Below are 21,760 nucleotides of genomic sequence, written 5' to 3'. Positions count from 1 at the left end.
TGGCACTGGAGAAGCCAGCTACATCAGCTGGCTTCTTGGGAGGCTGAAGAGATTAGACACTCACAAAGAAGGAGAGTTACGTTTTTAGCCATCTGGGGCCCCTATCTAGGCACCTTAAATCCCAGAGGTCGGAGCTTACTTCTAAACGCAAGATGAACTTCCTAGGTTGATTGGGTAACGTTCCTTCAGGGGGGGGGAATAAGGAGGGAGGGGGGGAGGGAAGTTAAGCTGAGGGGGGGGGGAGGGGGGTAGGTACAGGATGGATAAAGGGTTGAGTGAGGAGAGAGATCTTGTATCTTCGGGCTCTTCTAGACCGCTTATATTGGAATATTGTTCTTTATTCAATATAGTTATAATAGCTGATACTTTGCGAGCCCTTCTTTGTAAGGAGAGTATTATATATGAAGATCATTGAGTAGGATATAGGGTCGTTCTGGTATGGGTGAGTTAGAGGGGACATATTTAGATCCTCGCTGTAAGGTGGTTCAATTATTGTTAAAAACGTGGATCATTAATAGCAAATAAAATAATACCAGGTTGGAGTATAAAGTTCAAATATTGAAGGCTGTTTAATAACTCACTGTATAATTATATCAAGACTCGAAATGTGTGAAATGTAGAGCTTGTATGACAATGTTTATTTGGCTGTATTCTCAATAAAATCGTTTAAACATAAAATTACATGGAAATTCTTTTAAAACAAGAGGAAATATTTTTAACTCGAAGTATAGTTAAGCTCAGGAACTCGCTGCCAGAGGATGTGGTAACAGTGGTTAGTGTATCTGGGTTTTAAAAATGTTTGGACAAGTTCCTGGAGGTAAACTCTATAGTCTGTTGCGAGAGACATGGGGGAAGCCACTGCTTACCCCAGGATTGGTAGTATGGAATGTTGCTACTAATTGGGTTTCTGCCAGGTACATGTGATCTGGATTGGCCACTGTTAGAAGCATACTGGACTTAATGGACCATAGGTCTGATCAATTATGGTGGTTGTTATGCTTGACTACATCGGGGGAGGAATAACCAGGAAAAATGAGGTTTATAGGTCTTTTTTTTTTTTTTTTTTTTTTTAAGAATACTGTGTGCAATATGATCCGTTATGATCGGGTCACACCTCTTTTTACAGCTCCTTCATTGACTACCGATATGATAAAATTTTTAATATCCTTACCTTGACACACAAGGTTCTCTATCTGGCCTCATAGATTATTACTCACCATCCTGCACTTTGCAGTCTTTGGCTGACAACAGGTTAGTTCTGCCATACCGCTCTAAAACAAGGTGGGAATCTACTCGCGCCTCTACCACTTTATCACCAGTACTATGGAACTCGCTTCCTTAGACTCTCCGGCTGGAGATATTGTATACGCATTTTAGGACCTACCTCTTCCAACTTGCATTTGATTCTTAAAGTTGTGGTTGTGACGGGAAGAGAATTTTACTTGTGACACTTTATTTGGGGTGCTATTTGTGAAGAGATTTTAGTTGTACTATAATGGATAAGTTTATTGACTCTCTCCTCTGAGTGTATGTGGATTTGTATGTTCCTTTTTTCCTTCTAGTTGACTAAACCATTTCGACTTGCCTGGCAAATAGAAGCAATAAACAAAAACCCAATTAAAAAAAAAAAAAAAAAAAAAAATTCTGGAGACACCTTCTGAAAGACATAAGCAGGCTAGAGTCGGTCAGAGGCCAGCTACCAAAGTGGTTAAAGCTTATGGGTACATAACATAACAGGCCATATTTATGGGTTTTTATCGGTCTTCATTTCCTACCTGTTTCTACATCCATGCTGCCTAACCCCCCCCCCCCCCCCCCCGCCCCATGACTGAATTGTTTACTTCTGGTTGCTACGTGTACTGGAGAAGGATGGCAGCAGAGGCACCCAGTAGCTAAACTGTAACTTACTTGAAATCTGATAGCAACATCCACCACCTGTGTTGAATCTCTTAATAAAGGTGGTTAATCCCAATCAATAAAATCTCACGCTCCGGTTTCACTTTGTTTTTTCCAAACTAATGCATGTTCGAATACAACTTCATTCAGATCATTCTACCCAGGCTTAATTTGTTTTGTGAGGGAGGGATCAGCCTGGAATGCAGTACTACTACAAACGGTCTCTCCCACACGGCCTGCAGGAACAAGGAGGGGAAGATGTGAGCTTTGAGCAGAGAGAACAATCTACTCCTGGGGGGAATTCCGCACAAAAACTTCTGAAAATTCTGTGTTTACTTGTAGTGTTTCTGTACAGAATTTTCCCCATCCCGTGGAATGTTGCAACTAATTGGGTTTCTGCCAGGTACTTGTGACCTGGATTGGCCACTCTTGGAAGTAGATACTGGCTAGATGGACCGTTAGTCTGACCTAGTATGGCTATTATGTCCAAAGGCTCAAAATTTCCTCCTATTTCCCTCTTCAAGCTGGAGCGTTCACCCTTCCCAATGGTGCACTCACGTTTGCTTCCTCTTCCCACCCTCCTCAATGGCAGTCACATTTTTCTGCCCCTCCCCCCTTGTACTCTTGGAGTTGGCTGTGGCCTTCCCCCACAGAGATTGTGTGGCAGGAGGAGGAAATGGAACTGCTGCACACCAGGCCTCTTCCGACTTAGCCAGACTTTGTGAAACATGGGGGGGTGGGGGGGGGGGGGGGGGGGGGGGGGTTGCACAGTTCACATAAGCAGTCGTGTCTAAGCCAATGGAGGAGGAAGTGACCTGATGTGCAGCAGTTCTCCTGCTGTGCAATGTCTGTGGGGGAGAGAGAGACCTGATAACTGGCACTGAGCAGAACTCGACACGTTCTGTGGGGCAAGGCAATTCTGTGGAGCAACAATCATTCCGATCCTGTCCTGTTGCTCCTGCTTGTGTCCTGCATCCCCACCCCAGCTCCATAGTTTCAATTCCTTTTTGTCTACAAATTAAGCCTTCATACTACTCCTCCACAAAAGAATTGTACGAGACATACTCCATGTGCTTTCCTCATTTTGTTTTTTTTCTTTATTCCCATTCACTTCATTTTACTTGGTTTTTGCTGTTCCTTTCTCTTTTCTTTTGCTTACACATTTAATAGCTTTGTTCCTGCCACTGTGATTAATGAAGCTGTTTTTGTCTTTGCAGCCTGGGTTAAAAGAAGTTGTAGAGTCCTGCCGGGGGAAGAACCTTTTCTATTCCTCTAACATTGATGAGGCCATCCGAGATGCAGATCTGGTCTTTATCTCTGTAAGTATTCCTATTCACAGCGGGGTTCTTCATTCATTTGTGGGAACATCTCAAAGGATATTATTAAATATAGCTGAGTAAAATTCAAATTGAGTTTGAGACCTGAAGTCCCAGATCATATTTTGGTTTAATTATTGGATTTTCATTTCCATGGCTCTCAATAGAGGAATATGTCAAAAAATCTTGAGTGTAAAGGAAATATACATTAAGTAGATCCATAGGTTGTATCCCATTAATTTCCAGTTTAGCTAAATTTATGAAGCTGAGAAGCAGTGAAATGAACGGATTTGATTTTTGCTCGTTGGTCTTAAATGAAGAAAACCTGTCAAACAAGAATGTTCTCTGGAAGTGTGGGGAGGAAAATGATGCATGCAAAAGGTATCAGATACTGCTATTTCAGGGCCTTTGTGAACTGTAGATGTGTGTAACCGCAGACTCTGAAAATTAGGGTGCAAGAATAACGAGGAAAGCATTTGTTTTCATTATAGCCCAGGCCCACCAGAGTTAGTGTAATGGTTTCTGACCTCTGAGTACATAATTTGTGTAACTCTGCAGATAGATTCTGATAGGTAGGGGGGAGGTAGAGTTCCCAAGACCTTGTCAGGGTGGTTTAAGTTGCAGAATCTCCATTCAATCAAATGTTCATACTCGTGCTTTTTATTATGTAAAAATACTCAGATCCTCCAAACACAACAAAAATAGTTAAGACATTTAAAGGAATCTGTTGATACCTTAAAATCCTCTTTAAAATCCTTTTTTCAAGAAGGGAAGGGATAGGGCGGTGGGTGCGGTCCGCCCCGGGTGCACACCGCTTGGGGGGGGGGGGGGGTGCCACGCGCCTGTCCGCTACATTCGTTCTGTGCTCCCTCTGCCCCGGAACAGGTTACTTCCTGTTCGGGGCAGAGGGAGCATGGAAACGAACGAAGCGGACAGGCGTGCGGTGTGCACCCGGGGGGGGGGGGGGGGGCGCATCGGTGATCCGCCCCGGGTGTCAGCCCCCCCTAGGAACGCCACTGGGATAGGGTGGTAGGACACGGGGATAGGGTAGTTCTCAAAATGGGTAGATTGGGACCGGAAGAGTATAGGCAGAATCTGTAAACTGTTGTGTTGAGGGAGTGGCTGGGACAGGGTACTCAACTGGTTGGAGGTAACGTTTTTTTAAGGTTTAGATTTTTGAAGGGAGTGGGGGGTTTAGGGGTCAGGGGAGAAAATTTGATGACTCAAAACGATCAGTGTTTCTCCTGGGTAAAGCTTGACATTCTCATTTTGAACCTTGCTGATGTATGTTCTTTGGAATTATGTAAGAGCATTTTCTTATTAGATCTTCTATTGTCAATAAAAAATTGTTTCAAGTTAGTCCTCTTTCAAAATCATTTCCTCTTTATGTAACTGGGTAGATGTGTGTTCATGAATTAGTCAAGGCCTGATTGTAGCACTAGATGTTTTGCTAATGTTAGGAGTCTGAAGTTATAGGGCCTGCTTTTTGGTGGTCTTTTAGTGCTTAGTAGTTTGGCTTGGCTGAATTATGGTCAGATGGGAGGGGGTGGTAGCGAGTGATATTTGAACTTTTATGGGGTTTCTACCTTTTTTTTTTAGTTTGGGCTAATGGGAGTGGTATAGCTATATTTTTATTGTTTGAATGATTTTATTTAGATGTCTATTGATCGCTTTGAACAGATTTTGTAGAAATGGTGGACAAGTGCAATTAAATAATGCTACAGGAGCACTGACAAAGGCACACAATTCTTCCTGTGGGAAGGAGCATAAACCATGGTACCCAAGGGTATCATTCCACAGGGCTCTCCTTTGTCACCCATATTCAATATCATGATAGCACCACTGATTTAAGTTTCCAGTAAACTTGGAAACTTAATGGAGGTTTATGGATTTAATTCCTTCATCTATACTGCTGTCACCATTTATATCGCCTTCAAAAGGGAATTTCTTGAAATTATACATAAGATTAAAACCAGTTTAGATCTGATGGAAGCTTGGGCCTCTAGATTCAAACTCTAAATTGGGGGGGAAAAAACTAAATTCCTCATACTTACCAACTCCTATCAATCCATTTCATTAAAAAGTCATTTATTAACGCATCATAGGCCTTAAATCAATAGATTTGATGATTCTGGGCATTTCCATCTACCAGCATTAATTATTCGAAGCTCAGGTCTTAAAGGTGGTATTGAGAGTATAGAAGTTAAAAAGGTTGCATCCTTTCTTCCCAATCTCCTATACTATCCAAATTTGATTATTGTAATGCCATAAATACGGGTATTAAAAATTACAAACTTCACAAAATACTGCTGCCCGTCTTGTATGCAGTGCTCCTTGCTTTGAGAAGGCTTCCCCCTCTCTTGTAAAAACTTCACTGGCTTCCCATAAATGTGAAGATTACGTTTTAATATATGTATAACTTGTTTACCACCCTCCTACATTCAACAAGTAATTGATTACCTTTACGTAATACAGTTAAAACATTAGAGAATACCTCTCATTCCAATATCCAAACTACAAAGGTCTTTCTTACAAATTCAGTCCTTGTCTCAGGCTTCACATATCAGAGTACCAAACTTTGGAATTCTCTACCCAAGCATGGGTGTCTATATCGTTAGCGCATGCTAAAATGTTTGCATACTATATATATATATATATATATATATATATATATATATATATATATATATATATATATATATATATATATATACACAGACACATTTTAGCATGCGCTAACGATATATATATGCAGGGTACCTCAGACTCCAGAGATAAATATATCTCTCAGGAGTCTGAGGTACCCTGCATTAGGTATTCATAGCATATATATGAAAAACATTCACAAATATACTCCAAATCGCTGGTATTTGGTTTTAGCACATGTCTCTGCCCAGGTCATTCATTTAGAAAATCCACAAAATTTCATAATAAAAAAAAAATGGGTACCCTTGGAGGGGTGGAGGCACCCGGGGATTATATCACCAAGACAAAAGAATTAACAAACCACTCATGTTCTTGTTTACATGCTTGGGACATACTGTGGTCTGGTCACTCATTTTTATCAGTCTAGGTTTCATGAGGTGTTAAATGAGACACAACCCTTAGTCCCACCAAGCTTCCAAGGAATAATAGAGTTTTGATAGCTTGAATCCTGTGGAGGCTGTAGCAAGTCTAGAATTTTCAGTTGCTTCCTGACTCTGTTCCCCACACCTCCCCTAGATCTGCACTCCTTTTACTTCTATCAGACCTAGCTGGTCTTGGGGAAACTTGTTGGGTTTTTTTTTTTTTTTTTACTTACAGAAATTGAGCTGGCCATAAGAAGTATTTCTCTGCTGATTCTTAGGAGGCTGGGATCTGAGTGCTTTCTCTGCTTTCCTACATTTTGAGCAGCTTCTCCCGTGGTGGTGATGGAACTGTAGTACCCCTAAGTACAGACCTCTTAAGAGTTTTTCCTCCACTCAGAAGATGGGAACATCCTCTGGGAGTGATGGAGATGTAGTTCCATCCTCTATTGCATCACCTTAAACACACATGCAGATTCTTCCTCTTAGCTTTAAAAAAAAAAAAAAACCAACCCATTGTGTAGTGTTGAGACTGTGGTATGGTATGTCATTCTCGGTGGTTGTACTCAACCAATGTTTATGGTCTGTAAATCCATAGTTTCAACAGATTAAATCTATTTTCAGTGAGGTTTTTCTGGCACTCTGCATATGTTTGTGGCAAATCAATCTCTTAGCATGATAGATCTTTGAAAGGTATAAAATGGGGCAGAGTTTTTTTTTTTTTTTTTTTTTTTTTTTTTCCCCCCTACATTTTGAATGTAGAGGAAGGCATATTAAATAGCATAAATCATACAAGGCGCTGTGCTTAATCATTAATTTGCCTACTAGAGATGGCACTGGTGTTTCAAGAGATTGAGGCCAACATTGTTCATGAGGTGTTGGCAGACAGGGAATATACCTTCCGAGTGTTATATTCTGTGAGGAAAGATAGTTCCTGGGTTATAAGGAGAACTATAGCTGTTCCTTGAATCTTTGGTGCTCTGAAGACTTTTGTACTGTGGTAGTGGGGGGGGGGGGGGGGGGGGATTTAACCCCCCCCCCCAACAAAAACATTCTGTGCAGAATTATATATATATATTTTTTTTAACCAGGTTAACACCCCAACAAAAACATATGGCATGGGGAAAGGCCGTGCTGCAGATCTCAAATATATTGAAGCCTGTGCCAGGAGGATTGTACAAAACTCGAATGGGTACAAGATAGTCACAGAAAAGAGCACTGTGCCAGTCCGGGCAGCAGAGAGCATTCGTCGTATATTTGATGCCAACACTAAACCCAACTTAAACCTGCAGGTAACATAGACACCAGGGAGTGGCTTCCAGTTGTGCAGAGATGATCTAGTTTGTTAAACTACATCAGCTACAGTAGTTAACTTGTGCTACAGTTACTAACTACATGATGGCATATATTAACTAGTTGCTTTTAGTAATTAAGGAGCCCTTATAATTAAGGGGTCCTTTTTACTAAGGTGTTCTAATGATTAGCGCATGCAAATGTCATGCAGCCCATAGGAATATAATGGGCTGTATGGCATGTGTAATTAGCACAGCTGGGTAAAGGAACCCATAAACCCCTTAATGTGATAACTTGCACTAAGGTTTTGCTCACTAAAAGCTGTATTAAACTACTAATACAGCTTAGTAAAAATTTCTTATACAAAAATTACATTCATTTTCCAAAGAAATATCATTTCACCTGTGTAAAGAAAAAGCCCATTTTGCTAGCACCTAATACTGCCTGAAAGAAAATCTATAGTCTGAAAAATCTGAAAAAGCTTAGCTTAATTTTTTTAGTTTTATAGTAGGAACAACCAAACATGCTGCAAATTAATTTTCCTATATTGGTTAGACCTTTTGTGAATATGATGCATTTTGCTGGATTCTTCATCAAGTAGGTCGTGGTTTTTTTTATTTTTTATTTTTTTTTTATTTTATTGTTGGCCTTGTAAAGAATTGTTGGAAACAATCACCTCAGCTATAACACTTAAGATTATCTTTGGCAAGGCTAGGAGCCAAATCCCTCTTTTTTTTTTTTTTTTTTTTAAGGTTATTTGGATCTGTAAAGACTAAGACCAAGAACTAGTTAAGCTGGTTCTGTTTCTGCAACAGACTAGTCAAAAGCACTAAGACTAGATGCAAGACTGAAATTCGGAATTTAAGAATAGCTCCTTAGAACTTTTGGCAAATTTTTGAAGTGAATAGCTTCAGTGTGACGATTAAAAGGAACTGTAGCACTTCAGGATCGTCTATATAACTGGACTGCCTTCCATATTCTGTTTGGAATCTTTCAAAGCTGGGCACATCATTTTAGGAATCCATCACCAGGATGGCCAGCTGTTAATGAAACCTAAACAGAATAAACTAATTCTTGTGGCATCTAAGAAGTGAAACACTTTTGATATAAGATAGTAGGTGACGGCAGAAAAAGACCTGTACAGTCCATCCAGTCTGCCCAACAAGAAAGCAAGGGAAGCTTATTTTGAACCCTTAATTGATCATTCTCAGGACTAATCCATAGGCGATGATCTTATGCCACTTTTACTGGAAAGAGCAATACTATCAATACTTGATTAAACCCAATCCAACAATGCTGCTAACTGACAATTTTATTCAGCATTGACCTTAAGATGTCTTCCCCTCCCCCAAGATACTCATACTACATGATATAAAAAAATATGCATGCTTGATCTTGATCGGTCCTTGACATTTTTGGAACACAGGCTGTAGAAGTCTTCCTGGCACTGGCTTTACTTCACAACTACTGGAGTTGCCATGGAAATCCACTCCAGTTCATCCAGACCTGTCATCCCCCCTTACCAAGGCTACGGTGAGCCCTGATGCTTTAGTGACTACCCATTCAGATGCCAATTGTATAAATGGGTCCCCCTTTTAGCCTTCAGTAATGCAGCAGGGAGCACCTATTCTGTAATGAAATAGTTACAGATATGACTTTTATATTATTTAATCTCAAAAACGTTAAGTGGACAACAAATAAGATTGCTAGATACATGATTTAGAAACCACAAAATAAAATTAAGCACAGGGTAGAATTTTCTGATATTATCTTGAAAGAATATATTTATGAAACAATTATTTTAATGAATTTGTGACATCTATATCCCACATCCCAATTGAGTTCAATGTGGCTTACAATAAACACTTGTTTAAATAAGTCATAACTGGATAAAAATCTCACCTCCCTAAGTAGAGTAACCCAAATACTGGCTGCTTGATAAGAAAATAGGGAAGAGAGCATTTTTTGAGATGAGATGCCTTTAGGGCTCAGGAAAGATAGACATTGGATTATGAGCAGCATAATATTGGGGTGTCATATCATGTAGAATCTTAAATGTCAAAATAATTTACAACACAAAGAAAGGAGTTATTCTATCTGAATTTTTAAGATTAAAAAAAATTTTGAACTGTTTGCAATCTCTTCAGTAGAACCTTGGAGATGCCCAAATAAACAACATTACAATAATCCTATGTACTTAAAATTAAGGACTGAACCACCAATCTTTGGGCCCTGTTTACTAAGCTACGCTATAGGTGCACTAGCGTTTTTAGCATGCACTAGTGCTAGAGACGCCCCTAGGAATGTATAACGCTAGAGACGCCCAATATATGGGTGTGTCTAGCGTTAGTGCACACTAAATGCTGGCGTGCCTACAGGATCCTACATCTATCTTGTTGTATATATTTATGAATTCTCCTCAATTTCCTCATGACCCAAAAGCAGCTGTTTACCGAATAATTAATTTGAGCCTCCTTTTTAAAATTATGATCTAAAATAAGGCTCCTTGTGACTTGACATACTGCCTTTCTGTGGGTTTTTTTACAACTACATTCAAGGCATTTTACATACTATATACAGGTACTTGTGCCTGGTGCAATGGAGGGTTAAGTGACTTGCCCAGAGTCACAAGGAGCTGCAGTGGGAATTGAACCCAGATCCCCAGGATCAAGGTCCGCTGCACTAACCACTAGTCTACTAGCCATGTAGCTATGTGGGACCTGATCTAAAGATTTCTCTAAATTGTAATTTCTTCTATTTATAGCAAAAAATTGATTCTTTAACTAAATTAGGCACACTGATTAGCAGGTGCTAAATAGTACGCCCATAGGAATATAATAGGTGTCTGGATGTTGATGTAATCTGTCTTGTTTTAATGTGTTTGAAAAATGTAGTTCTAGGAATCACAATACTGATAATGGTCACAAAATTCAGAGGGGGAGCCTGAGACCTTAAATGGTACCATTTAGACCCATAGAAAGATGGCATCTTTGAAAGATGGTTATTGGAGCACATGAATTCCAGGGCATACTAGTAGGCTCTGCAGAGGTGAAGTTTCCTGTTGCCCTGGCTAGATGGAAATCTCATTTGAGCTGATACCAATAAAATTTCAATACTAATGTAGCCTTCTCTCTGTCCAATAGGTGCTGTCTAATCCAGAATTCCTAGCAGAAGGAACTGCTGTCAAAGATCTGAAGAACCCAGATAGGGTGTTGATTGGTGGAGATGAGAACCCTGAGGGGCAGAAGGCAGTTCGAGCTCTCTCTGCTGTTTATGAACACTGGGTTCCAAAAGAGAGAATCATCACAACCAACACTTGGTCATCTGAGCTTTCTAAACTGGTAAGTATATATTAACAAATACTTGATTTTATGAGTAAGCATCTGTAGTACAGCAGTATAATACAAAATGTTTAGATTTGCATCTTACACACATTCCATCAAAGATACTGTATTTTGAAGGTGTTGGCATACCACACTATTTCTTACTCAAATGAATTGAATGACTTGCCTACTTGCATTCAGAATTCAAATGCAGATAAAGCACAACTGACTGAGATGTCAGAGATCATGGTATTGTTTTAAAAATCAAAACCCACTAAATTTACCCCACAAAATAGGCTGGTCTTGGTCTTTTGAAAATTTCCCTCCCCCAAAATGGATGATCATTGAATAAATAATGGTCATAAAACTACATTTTGATGCTATGCTCCTGTATTAGAGATACAGAATGAAGCTCTGTACTTGAGGCTTTATAAACAAAATGTTTGAGTATTTGTTTTACCTAATTACAATAAACCACAACATTTTTATATTTTGAGATTTTATATTAATCTGTTAGGACATGTTATATTTGGAATATACAATTTTAATTCTCTAAGTTCCCATTGCATAATTTATTAGGATTTACCACCTTTTTAAGGAATTCACTCAAGCTGATGTACAGTAAGAATAGATCAAACATTCAGTAGGCAATTACAGCAGTAAAAATATTCAAACAATACAAAGTAAGGCATGGTATACTACTTACAATGTCAACACAATACGTAATAGAACATTTTAATCAATAGTGAAGGGTAAAGCAAAGATGTAACACATAGGTAAGAGTAAGAAGACTTAGAAAGTAAGGTGACTGGTTTAAAGAAAGTTGCACATGAGGTCAGAGAGATGGTTAAATATTATCTCAGCTAGGGTAGGAGTGGATAAATGTCCTGCTGCAGTATGTGCAGCCTGTCTCACTCCTTGTGTGAGCGAGACTAACAAGTTAATTACTTCCATGAAAGGCTTGGTTGAAGAGCCAAGCTTTCACCTACTTCCTGAATTAGAGAGAGTCTTTTGTGTTAAGCGGAGCCTTTCAGGGAGTGCATTCCAGAGTGTGGGGAAGGCTCCATTGTGGGTATCATATTATGTAATGTCTTTTGGAGAGGGTGTGGTTAGTGATAGACCTTGAGAGGACCTTAGTGACCTTGGTGTGTAGAGGATCATCCTACAGGTACTCAAGGCCATTTCCTTTAAGGGCCTTGAAGATCAGACAGTTTTAAATTTGTTGATTTCTTAGATTGGATTTTTAAATTTGGTATACCACTCAAAACTATCAGCAGTTTAAACAAAAAAAAAAGTATTGTACATCAATAAATCATACAAAGCTGTAGCACTGTGAAACTTTAAAAATACATCATGCTATTTGTCAACTGAAATCTTGCTGAAATAAGTCTTCAATACTGATATGAAGAACAGTCAAACAATGCAACCATGAATTCCATAGAACTGGTCCACTGTAAGAAAAAGCCCATCGTTGGGTCGTTGTTAATAATCTAACATTATCCAAAGCAGGCAATTTTAAGAAGTTGTTGCAGAGAGGACTGCAACTCGCATAAAGAATACCTGGTTAACACTTAGACAGATACTCGGGACTATTCAAAGTTAATGCTTTGAAAAGCACAGCATCTTAAATTGTATCCCTTTTTTTTGTTTGTTTTTGTCAATAGGTAGCCAATATAGTTCATATAGTATTGGTGTAATATGATCTGATTTTTAAGCTCCTGATAACCTTGCAGCAGTATTTTCTACTAATTTTAAACTGACATTTTATTTTTTACTCGTATCAATCAAAGAATTACAGTAGTCTAACCTACTGGTAATGAATGCATGGACTAATTTTAGACACATTATCTTTCTTTAATAAGAATTGATTTCAATTTTAAAATAAGTAATAAAAGCACGACCTTCACGTAGTGCAGATGGAAAGACAGATTGCTGTCATAGTGAACAGCCAGAGTGATTATATTTGGGGAGAATGACAAAGGATGGCCAATAATCTCCGCAGAAACTTTTGAAAACATTCTTACATGAAAGCCACATTGTGGAACACTCTTCTATATTTAGAATCTATTCTTTTCAGCTCATCCAGACTGCTAAACTTCCAAACATGTTAAAAATAGATCTCTCCCTCTCCATTATCTGTGGCCAATCCAGGTCACACGTACCTAGCAGAATCCTAAATAACAGTAAGATTCCATGCTACCAATCCCAGGAACAGCAGTGGCTTTCCTAAACCTTTCTTTAAACCCAGATATACTAATCGATGTTACCACATCTTCTGGTAACTAGTTCCAAAGCTTAACTATTCCATTGAGTGAAAAAAAAATTCTCCTGTTTGTTTTTGAAAGTATTAATATTCAACTGTTGGTGGTTTGCCCTTTGAGAGATCTCGGTGTCATAGCTCAATGGGAGACCTACACCTTCAGATTAGTTCCTGGGATCTCTTCAGTTGTCTGCTGTATACCCTCCTGGGTAGAGAGTACAGAACTTAGGGAATATCAGTTTCGTGCTCCTTACAGCTTATGTCTCACAATCTAGACTGCATGTGATGGTCTTACAGTTCCAAAATGATATTTAAGAATAGAGGGGATCGCTCAGAGCATGTGGTTGCAACATGTGCTGTATTTCTAAGTTTTAAGATATATTTTGATTCTATTCTGTTTTATTATTCCCCAATTACCTATAAGGTAATAAGATAAGCATATGTAAGGAAAAGGGGAAGTAAATACACTAAATTTGAATTACATTAACCTGCATTGTACGTTTAGGAACATGTGCTTAAAGCATTTGGAGCTTGCACATGTGAGGACATGTGCTTTTCCCCAATATAAAGGCCAGATAGTTAACTTTTAAAAAGAAAATGTTTATTTCTAATATAGGCAAGCTAACAAGTTTACAATAGAGAGGCAATTTTAGAGAGGATCTTTTACCAATGGAAGTATGCTACAAAATAACAGGTTTGATTGTAAATGAAGCTGGATAACTCACATTGATGGAGGCTGCTATGGAGAGTGATGCAGGAGATCCTTGCTGGAACAGGAAGTTTCTTTGTAGATTTGCTGTCTGATGGAGCTTGAAGCAGTTTCTTTCAGGTGGATGTGATGTCCAGCTTGAGAAGTCAGGATTCCAGGAGATTCTAGCTTGCTTTTAGATTTAATCACTTCAGGGCAGCGGCGACTAGGACAGGAGCATCAGGAACAGCCAGGAAGAACTAACCTTCTAAAGAAAGAGCCCCTGCTTTTAAAGTGTCTGAACTGGGCTTATCTACCAGGCTATTTCTAGACTCACGTCAGGTGGTTGCCCTTGGTCCAATTAGAAAGCTCCTGGGTGCTGAATTCTGGGCATCTAGTTTTGAGATGGAGCATGGTAACAGGTCACATGTTCAATGACATCATAAGACTTCCTGCCTGGACATCTGCTAGTCCATTGTCTGAGGGTGATTGAGCTTAGATGGGCTTAGTCCTTGTCTGAGAATAGGTGGAGGTATAGTCTTTTGTTAGGTGCTGCTATTTTGGGAGAGGTGTTGATGATTTAGGTATTCATCCAGCTTCTCAGTAGTTTTCCAGAGGAGAGGGGGGGAGTAGTCTTTGCAGCTGTATATTTTGATTTGGATCTGATCCAGCAAAATCAATAACTCTGAGAATTAAACTTGTATCATGCTACAATGGCTATATTGATAACCCTGTTTCTTTGTGTGGAGCTTCCTAATACTTTTTACCATGCATTTTGAGAATGCATGTGTAAAGTCTTTTCAAAGGTCTTTGGCGTGATTATATAGAACGAATGACTTCAACAAGCAATTTCATTTCTCCCTGGTGGTATTCTCATGGGTCAGGTTTCAACCCTGTGAATTTAAAGCTAAAAATCAGAAACCTTGGGTAATGAACTCATAGAAGAAATGTTATCTTGCAATATTGGACAAAATTAGAAGCCCTGCAGTACTAGCATTGGAGGAATAAGTTCCATGATTGGTTCTGATGGAGCTCAGAGCTATACAGTTTACTTTTAAATCGTCATTTTTATTTTCTGGGGGTTACATGTACACTCCTTGACGCCACATGCTCATAATCATAATTTAAATCAACTGGGTGCCTTCTCAGTTCATACTGGGTGATCCTTACTTTCCTAACTTGAGGGCCCCCCCCCTTGTCTTTCTCCTCTTCACTCCAATATATTGCCTTTTAAAGGGGGGGGGTGTAGAGTTAGACTGGGGGGGGGGTAGTTGCAGTTTTCTTTTTTTGTCTTGTTTGCTTGTGATACTGTTCACTATTATGTTCGTGTATCTTTTTTTTCAAAGGTGGTTCTCAGCTGTTATCTTCTGGTTCTGTACTGTAGCAGGCCTGTGTTTTTGTGTTTTAAGCTATTTGCCATTTTTATGACTTAATCATTATTGTTTGCTGGGAGGATATTGGGTGGTACTCTTATTGCTTGTATTCTGTATATTATCTATTCACTTTTACCTGTTCTACACCACTCAGGATTTTGTAGACTTCTTATCGTATTCCCCCTTCCAGCTGTCTCTCTAAGCTGAAGAGCCCTAACCTCTTCTTTTCCCCATATGAGAATTATTTTCCCTCAATCATTTTGGTCACCGTTTGAATTCCGCTGTATGGTCTTTGAGGTACAGTGACCAGACTTGCATACAGTACTCAAATTGAGGTTACACCATGGAGCAATTCACAGGTATTATAGTAGTCTGTCTTATTTTCTATCCTTTTCCTAGCATTCCGTTTTTGCTTTTATTTTTTTGGCTGCAACCGCACACTGGACAGAAGATTTTAGCGTATTGTCCTCTGATACCTAGATCTTTTTCTTAGGTTCCACCTATGAGTCAGCACCCAACATTAAGTAACTATGAATGGGAATATGCATCACTTTGCATTTGTCCACATTAAATTTCATCTGCCATTTGTATACCCAACCTTCCAATATTCTTAAGGTCTTCCTGCAATTTTTCAGTCTTTGAATAGTTCATCTGTAGATTTAATCACCTAACTTGTTCTCTTTTGTAGATCATTGCTAAATATGTTAAACTAGCTGTTGAGCCCGTTAAAACGGGCTACTATTGGAATGGGGGTTTTCCAAGGCCCCCCCGAGTCGCTGCCGCCACTCCTCCACCTGGCCCGGGCTCTCTGTTCGCTATTAATTCAACTTACATCGCTGCAGCACGCAGATAGCTGAGCTCCTGTCGGCCTGGCCTTCCTTCTCTACCTGTGTCCCATCCTCGTGTGACGTACCGTCGGCGAGGGCAGGACACAGGCAGGTAAGGAAGGCCGACCGGAGCTCAGCTGATCTGTGTGCTGCGGCGATGTAAGTTGAATTAATTGCGATCAGAGGGCCCGGGCCGGGTGGAGGGGTGGCGGCGGCGACTCGGGGGGTACTGGTAGCGGCGACCTCAAGGGGGGGGGGGAGCGCAGTTACTCTCTGTCCCGCCCCCGTCATCACGTATTGACGCGGGGGCGGGGCAGAGGGAAGTCTCTACTGCGCATTTGCGAGTGAGTTCTGTCACTCGCCGTTTATATGTTTGATAGCACCCGCTCCAGTACAGGTCCTTGGGGCATTCTACTATTCACAATAACTCCTTCACTGAGAAATAGCTCTTTAACCCTATCCTCTGTATCCTATCCATTAACCAGTTCCATATCCACCACAAAACATTGCTTCTTATTCCATGCTCTTATAACCTTTATCCACATGTTTGTTCACACCTTAATTGGTCAGTCAAGACTTCCCTTGTTGGATCCATGTTGACTCTATCCCATTAAACCATATTTTGGCTATGTTCAGTAATTTTATTCTTTATATTAGTTTCCACTGTTTTGCCCAGCAGCGACATCGGGCTTAACAGGACTAATTTCTTGGATCACCCCTGGACCCTTTTTAGAAATCGGGCCACCTTCCAGGCTTATATTTGGAAAAATGCGATTCAAAAGCGCCAAACCCCTCCAAGTAAAACTGCAGTGGCTCCCAATCAAAGAACGTATTGCTTTCAAAATCTGCACCCTGGTTCATAAAATTATCTATGGCGAAGCCCTGTGATACATGACAGACCTCATAGACCTACCAACCAGAAACACAACAGGATTAACACGAGCATACCTAAATCTCCACTACCCAAGCTTCAAAGGACTCGAATACAAATCAACCTATGCATCCTGCTTTTCCTACATAAGCACACAACTATGGAATGCATTACCAAAAACCATGAAAACAACTTATGATCACCTAAACTTCCGGAAATCATTAAAAACTAACCTGTTCAAAAAGGCATACCCTACCAACCCAACTTAAATGCCTGTACCCTGCAACACAACGAAACCGAAGCTCGTAATGGACATATAATAACTCTTCCTTTCTACGGTTCCCCAATGTGTCTGTACACACGAACCTTATTCTACCACTTTACTGTATTTGTCCATACCGGAATTGGTGAACGCCTTTACAATGCTATGTAAGCCACATTGAACCTGCAAATAGGTGTTCAAGAGGCCTTCAAGAATGGGAATGTCTTGACTTCATTTTATTAAGCAGACCCTGCGTCAGGTGTCTAGCATTCAAGGCAGCAATCTTCAGGTACTGCAGATGATTTTAACAGGCTACATGTCATTAACAGATCCACAATTTCTTGTTACTACTTTCAGCACTCTAGGGTGTATACCATCCAGTCCAGGTGATCTACTCCTTCTTTTTAAATTTTTTTTTTTTTTTTTTGTCAGTTTGGCTCTGTATATATTCCGATTCATTGAGAGATCTTCAGTTTCTCTGCATAATCACCCTTGAAAACCATTTCCGGTACAGGTAGACCTTGCATCTTCCTTGGTAAAGACTGAAACATTCAGACTCTCTGCTATAGCCTTGTCGTCGTCTGAGGACTGGGATTACCCCTCATTTTAAAAGTAATTTCACAGTAGGTAAAATACTCACCAGTGGAGGTTATTCCTCTCTGTAAGTCCATAAAGTATCTGTTTTGTGTTGTGATTGTATTTGATTAGCCTTGGACCAGACTTTGCAGTAACTTTCCAGCTTTATTCACAACTTGATGGATTTCATTAAATGACCCACTTTTATTTTTTTTTTTTAATGTTAATAGTTATGTGGTAATGTTCTTACTGCGCAACATCTAGCAAAGGGCACAAAGGAATAAAATGAACACTATGGCAGATGACACAATGGTGTTAGCAGTGTTGTAGTTACTAAACACACTCCCAAAGTGTTTTAGGTTGATGTTAATTTCAGGATCACAATACAGCCTTTAACTTTATCACTTTATTTTCATAATCTCTTATGAACTTTTTTAAAGGTCTCCTCCAGCTTTGAAAGCCTCTTAATATGGGTGTCAGTAGTATTATTCCCATTAACATATGTCATTAATATTATTGCCTAAGAGCAGCTTTTCTAGATTTTTGAAATTAGAATAAAATAGTTGATCCTTATCCATTGAAATTTGTTGCAAATGTATTTTATTTTAACTTCAGTAGAGGATGGAGGCAACTTAAGTTGACAAGCGAGCCCCATAATTTTTATATGCAGGGTTAAAAAGGAATAGATCAGTCTAGAACATGAGTTCTCAATTCAGTCCTCAACATCCAGCCCTGATACCTGCAGTGAATATGCATGAGAGTTCATACAATGGAGATGGTACATGCAAGTTTTTCATTCATATTCATTGTAGATATCTTGAAAACCAGATTGGTGTTTCTCAAAGACTGAATTAAGAACCTGTGGTCTAGATGCATGGATTTTGTCATCCTACGAGCAAGTGACAGAGAAATAGCTTGATAGCTTTCGTCTGTTGGAGGACAGCATGTATAATTCAGTGTTTTTAATTCCAGGCAGCCAATGCTTTCCTTGCCCAGAGGATTAGCAGCATTAACTCCATCAGTGCGCTGTGTGAATCAACAGGAGCGGATGTTGAGGAGGTAGCTAGAGCCATCGGCATGGACCAAAGAATTGGGAACAAATTTCTCAAAGCCAGTGTTGGTAAGCGAAATAGCTCTAGGAGTCTTTCCTTTCTTGCGGGACTAGTTCCACTTAGGTCCACTTGTCTCGTGTATCTAGAGCTGCTAACAGAGTGAAATCAGCATAGCTCATTGCAGTCTGAGCTGTTTTTATGTCATTTGATATACCACCCTTTTTAAGTTTACAAAAAAAAGCATGCATATCATACAACATAGAAATGTAATAGTTGAAATTTACTATATGTGGTTCCATCTTTTAAATTCTCAGAATTGCCATAAATATCCAGATTGTTGTCAGAGCTGCTATTGATTCCAGGAAGGCTGACCTAAAAATGTTAGCCCCTTTTTGAAATGATCCAAACATACCTCTGTCCAAATTGTGAAGGAGGGAATTTCATAATGTAGGAGCTTAAGAAAAAAAAATGGTGCTCTTCTAGTAGACTAGTCTGGCCTGAGAATTAGGTGGGGCTACTAATCGTGTTTGAGATTGTGACAAACTTAATAGTGAGGCATACCTTGTGGACCAGAACTAAAACATTACATTTAATATAGCATGAGCAAGGTAATGGTTAGTCAACAAAGGGAAATACAGACCTAATAAAATGCAGGGAGCCAAAGCAGCTTTGGATGATTGATTGCAATATGTGGCTCAATTGACAGGTTTGAATTGTGTTCTCAGGAGAAACCCTCCTTGGGTTTGCAAAGCTGTACAGGTTCTGTTCAGAATAACAGTCTGCAGGGGAAGCATCAAAGAACTCTAACTAGCTGCCTGGATATTCAAAGCATGATCTTTATGTTCATTCATGTTGGTCCAAATATACTAAAGCTTTTCTCATTTTGTGTTTATGGGGATAAAAAGTTTAGTAAGTCTGGCTCTCTGTATATGCCAAGTAGTTCTGTTAATGGCCTTTTTCTTGGCCACAAAGACAGGACTCTGTAGTGGCCAGACTGAACAGAAGTGAAAAAGCTTTTGGAATATTGACAACCCTAATGGGGTAAGACTTTTTTTTTTTTTTTTTGGTTAAAAAAATAAAAATTTTATTGCATGCCCCACCCCAGCTCCGTTGCCACGCTTAATGTTGCACCCCTCTCCCCACCTGCCCATTTACAACCAGCTGTTAGCACTAGTGTTCCCATCTCCCAAAGAAAAACTGCCACACTTAGGTACATTGTATGATTTCACAAACTTTACAGAACAGGGCTCCAGTAATCAAACCCTGCAAAAAACATATTCTGACCTGTATAGAAAACCTGTCATAATAAAGCAACATTTAATGTTATGACTCAAATAACCAATAACCCTACCTATAAAAAGATAGCATACTAGAATACCAATATACTTTCTGATGGAGATACAGAACAAGTTGGACTACAGAAACTAAACACTGGGGGCCCAATATTCAGACCGTGGGAGGTAGTTGTGCTGCCTCCTGCGTTCAGTACCGAGCCCGGACATTTAGTGCTGGGCCATTTCTGTTAACTAGCGTGAATATATGGTCTATCTTTGGCTGCTAAGAACATAGCTGATCAAGTTAATATTTAGTTCAAAGCAGCCAAAGATTGACTTGCTGTTGGTGCGGCCAGATTTGGCGGCAAAACTTAGCTGGCAATGTGCTGAAAATCTGCGGATTGCTGGTTTATATTGTACGATACAACTGGATATCCATTAAGTGCTAACAGCGATTATTCAGCGGGAGCTAGTCATCTCCTGCTGAATGTTGCCAGCCAGTTATGTACTGGAGGAGGAGTGGCCTAGTGGTTAGGGTGGTGGACTTTGGTCCTGAGGAACTGAGTTCGATTCCCACTTCAGGCACAGGCAGCTCCTTGTGACTCTGGGCAAGTCACTTAACCCTCCATTGCCCCATGTAAGCCGCATTGAGCCTGCCATGAGTGGGAAAGCGCGGGGTACAAATGTAACAAAAAAAAAACTGGACAGGTGCTGTTTCATCTGGTTAAATAGTTTTGAATATTAGCCAGTAGGAGAATATCTCGCAGAAACATGTTGGGCAGAATACCATATTATTGGTCACATGGTCACAGACCTTCAATAAATATGAAATAAGGGACTACATGTTCATAATGGAGATATGAAAACAAAATTGAACTGGAAACAAGTCGTCACTCTGCATATATAGCAATGCTAGAGAACTAGAAAGTGACATGCAAGATATTGGATGCATTGCCCATCTGCCAAAGCTGGCTGACTTTCGTTTCTATATTGTGAGCATTTTTATTTTTCCATTTTTGTTTTGGTCCCAGTGTATCCTGCTTCCCCCCCCACCCCACCACAACTGCACACACTTGCCAGCGTTGTCCCTATGCTCCCCTGTCCAGCATCTCTTCTCTGTGTCTCTTCCCTTCCTCCCATTCCCCACCATGGGACCAAGCAGCATTCTCTCCTGCACATTATCTTGTGGATTGGTATCTGTTCTTCCCCTGACACCCCCTCTTTCCATCCTGGGTTTTCACCAGCTGGCCATGCCCACCTGCAGGTACAGTTCACTCGCCAATGAAGTTTCTCCCTATCCCTTCCTCTGCGCCTCTAGCTTTTAAATACCAAGTAGGTCCAGCACCTGCAGCAGCCCTGGTCTCACCAATGTTAAAACATTTAATTTTAATTTTTAATTTTATTCTCTTAAACTTGCTGTCAGTGACAGCACCCTGTTGGTGTAGTGGCTGCCTTCACCACCCACAGGTCCTTCCCTCTGCATGTGCACCTATATGGAAACAGGAAGTTGTATCAGAGGAGGCAGGACAGAGAGAGAGAGAGAAAAAGACCTGTGGATGGAGCCTCTTAATCACTGCTGCCTTCTGGCAACCAACTCCAAGGAAAATGGAGGACTGCCTTGGGGGAGGACAGGAGGGAAAGATGCTGGACCCACGCAGGGGGAGGGACAGACGGACTGACTGCT

At 40.1% G+C, this 21,760-nt stretch overlaps 1 protein-coding gene across 4 annotated transcripts in view; it reads left to right on the top strand.

The window, feature by feature from the left end:
• The window catches only part of UGDH (UDP-glucose 6-dehydrogenase), a 77,258-nt gene that overhangs the window by 24,004 nt on the left and 31,494 nt on the right, over window positions 1-21,760 (top strand). For all 4 annotated transcript variants that reach the window (XM_030191312.1, XM_030191313.1, XM_030191310.1 and 1 more), the window contains exons 4-7: window positions 3,114-3,215; window positions 7,369-7,569; window positions 10,714-10,911; window positions 18,723-18,870. In XM_030191312.1, coding sequence (XP_030047172.1) covers window positions 3,114-3,215; window positions 7,369-7,569; window positions 10,714-10,911; window positions 18,723-18,870 — 649 coding nt within the window. The remainder of the gene's footprint in view (window positions 1-3,113; window positions 3,216-7,368; window positions 7,570-10,713; window positions 10,912-18,722; window positions 18,871-21,760) is intronic.

The sequence above is a fragment of the Microcaecilia unicolor genome, chromosome 2 (assembly GCF_901765095.1).
Source record: "Microcaecilia unicolor chromosome 2, aMicUni1.1, whole genome shotgun sequence".
NCBI lineage: Eukaryota > Metazoa > Chordata > Amphibia > Gymnophiona > Siphonopidae > Microcaecilia > Microcaecilia unicolor.
The sequence above is the reverse complement of the archived record's forward strand: the minus strand, read 5'-3'. Positions and strand labels throughout refer to the sequence as shown.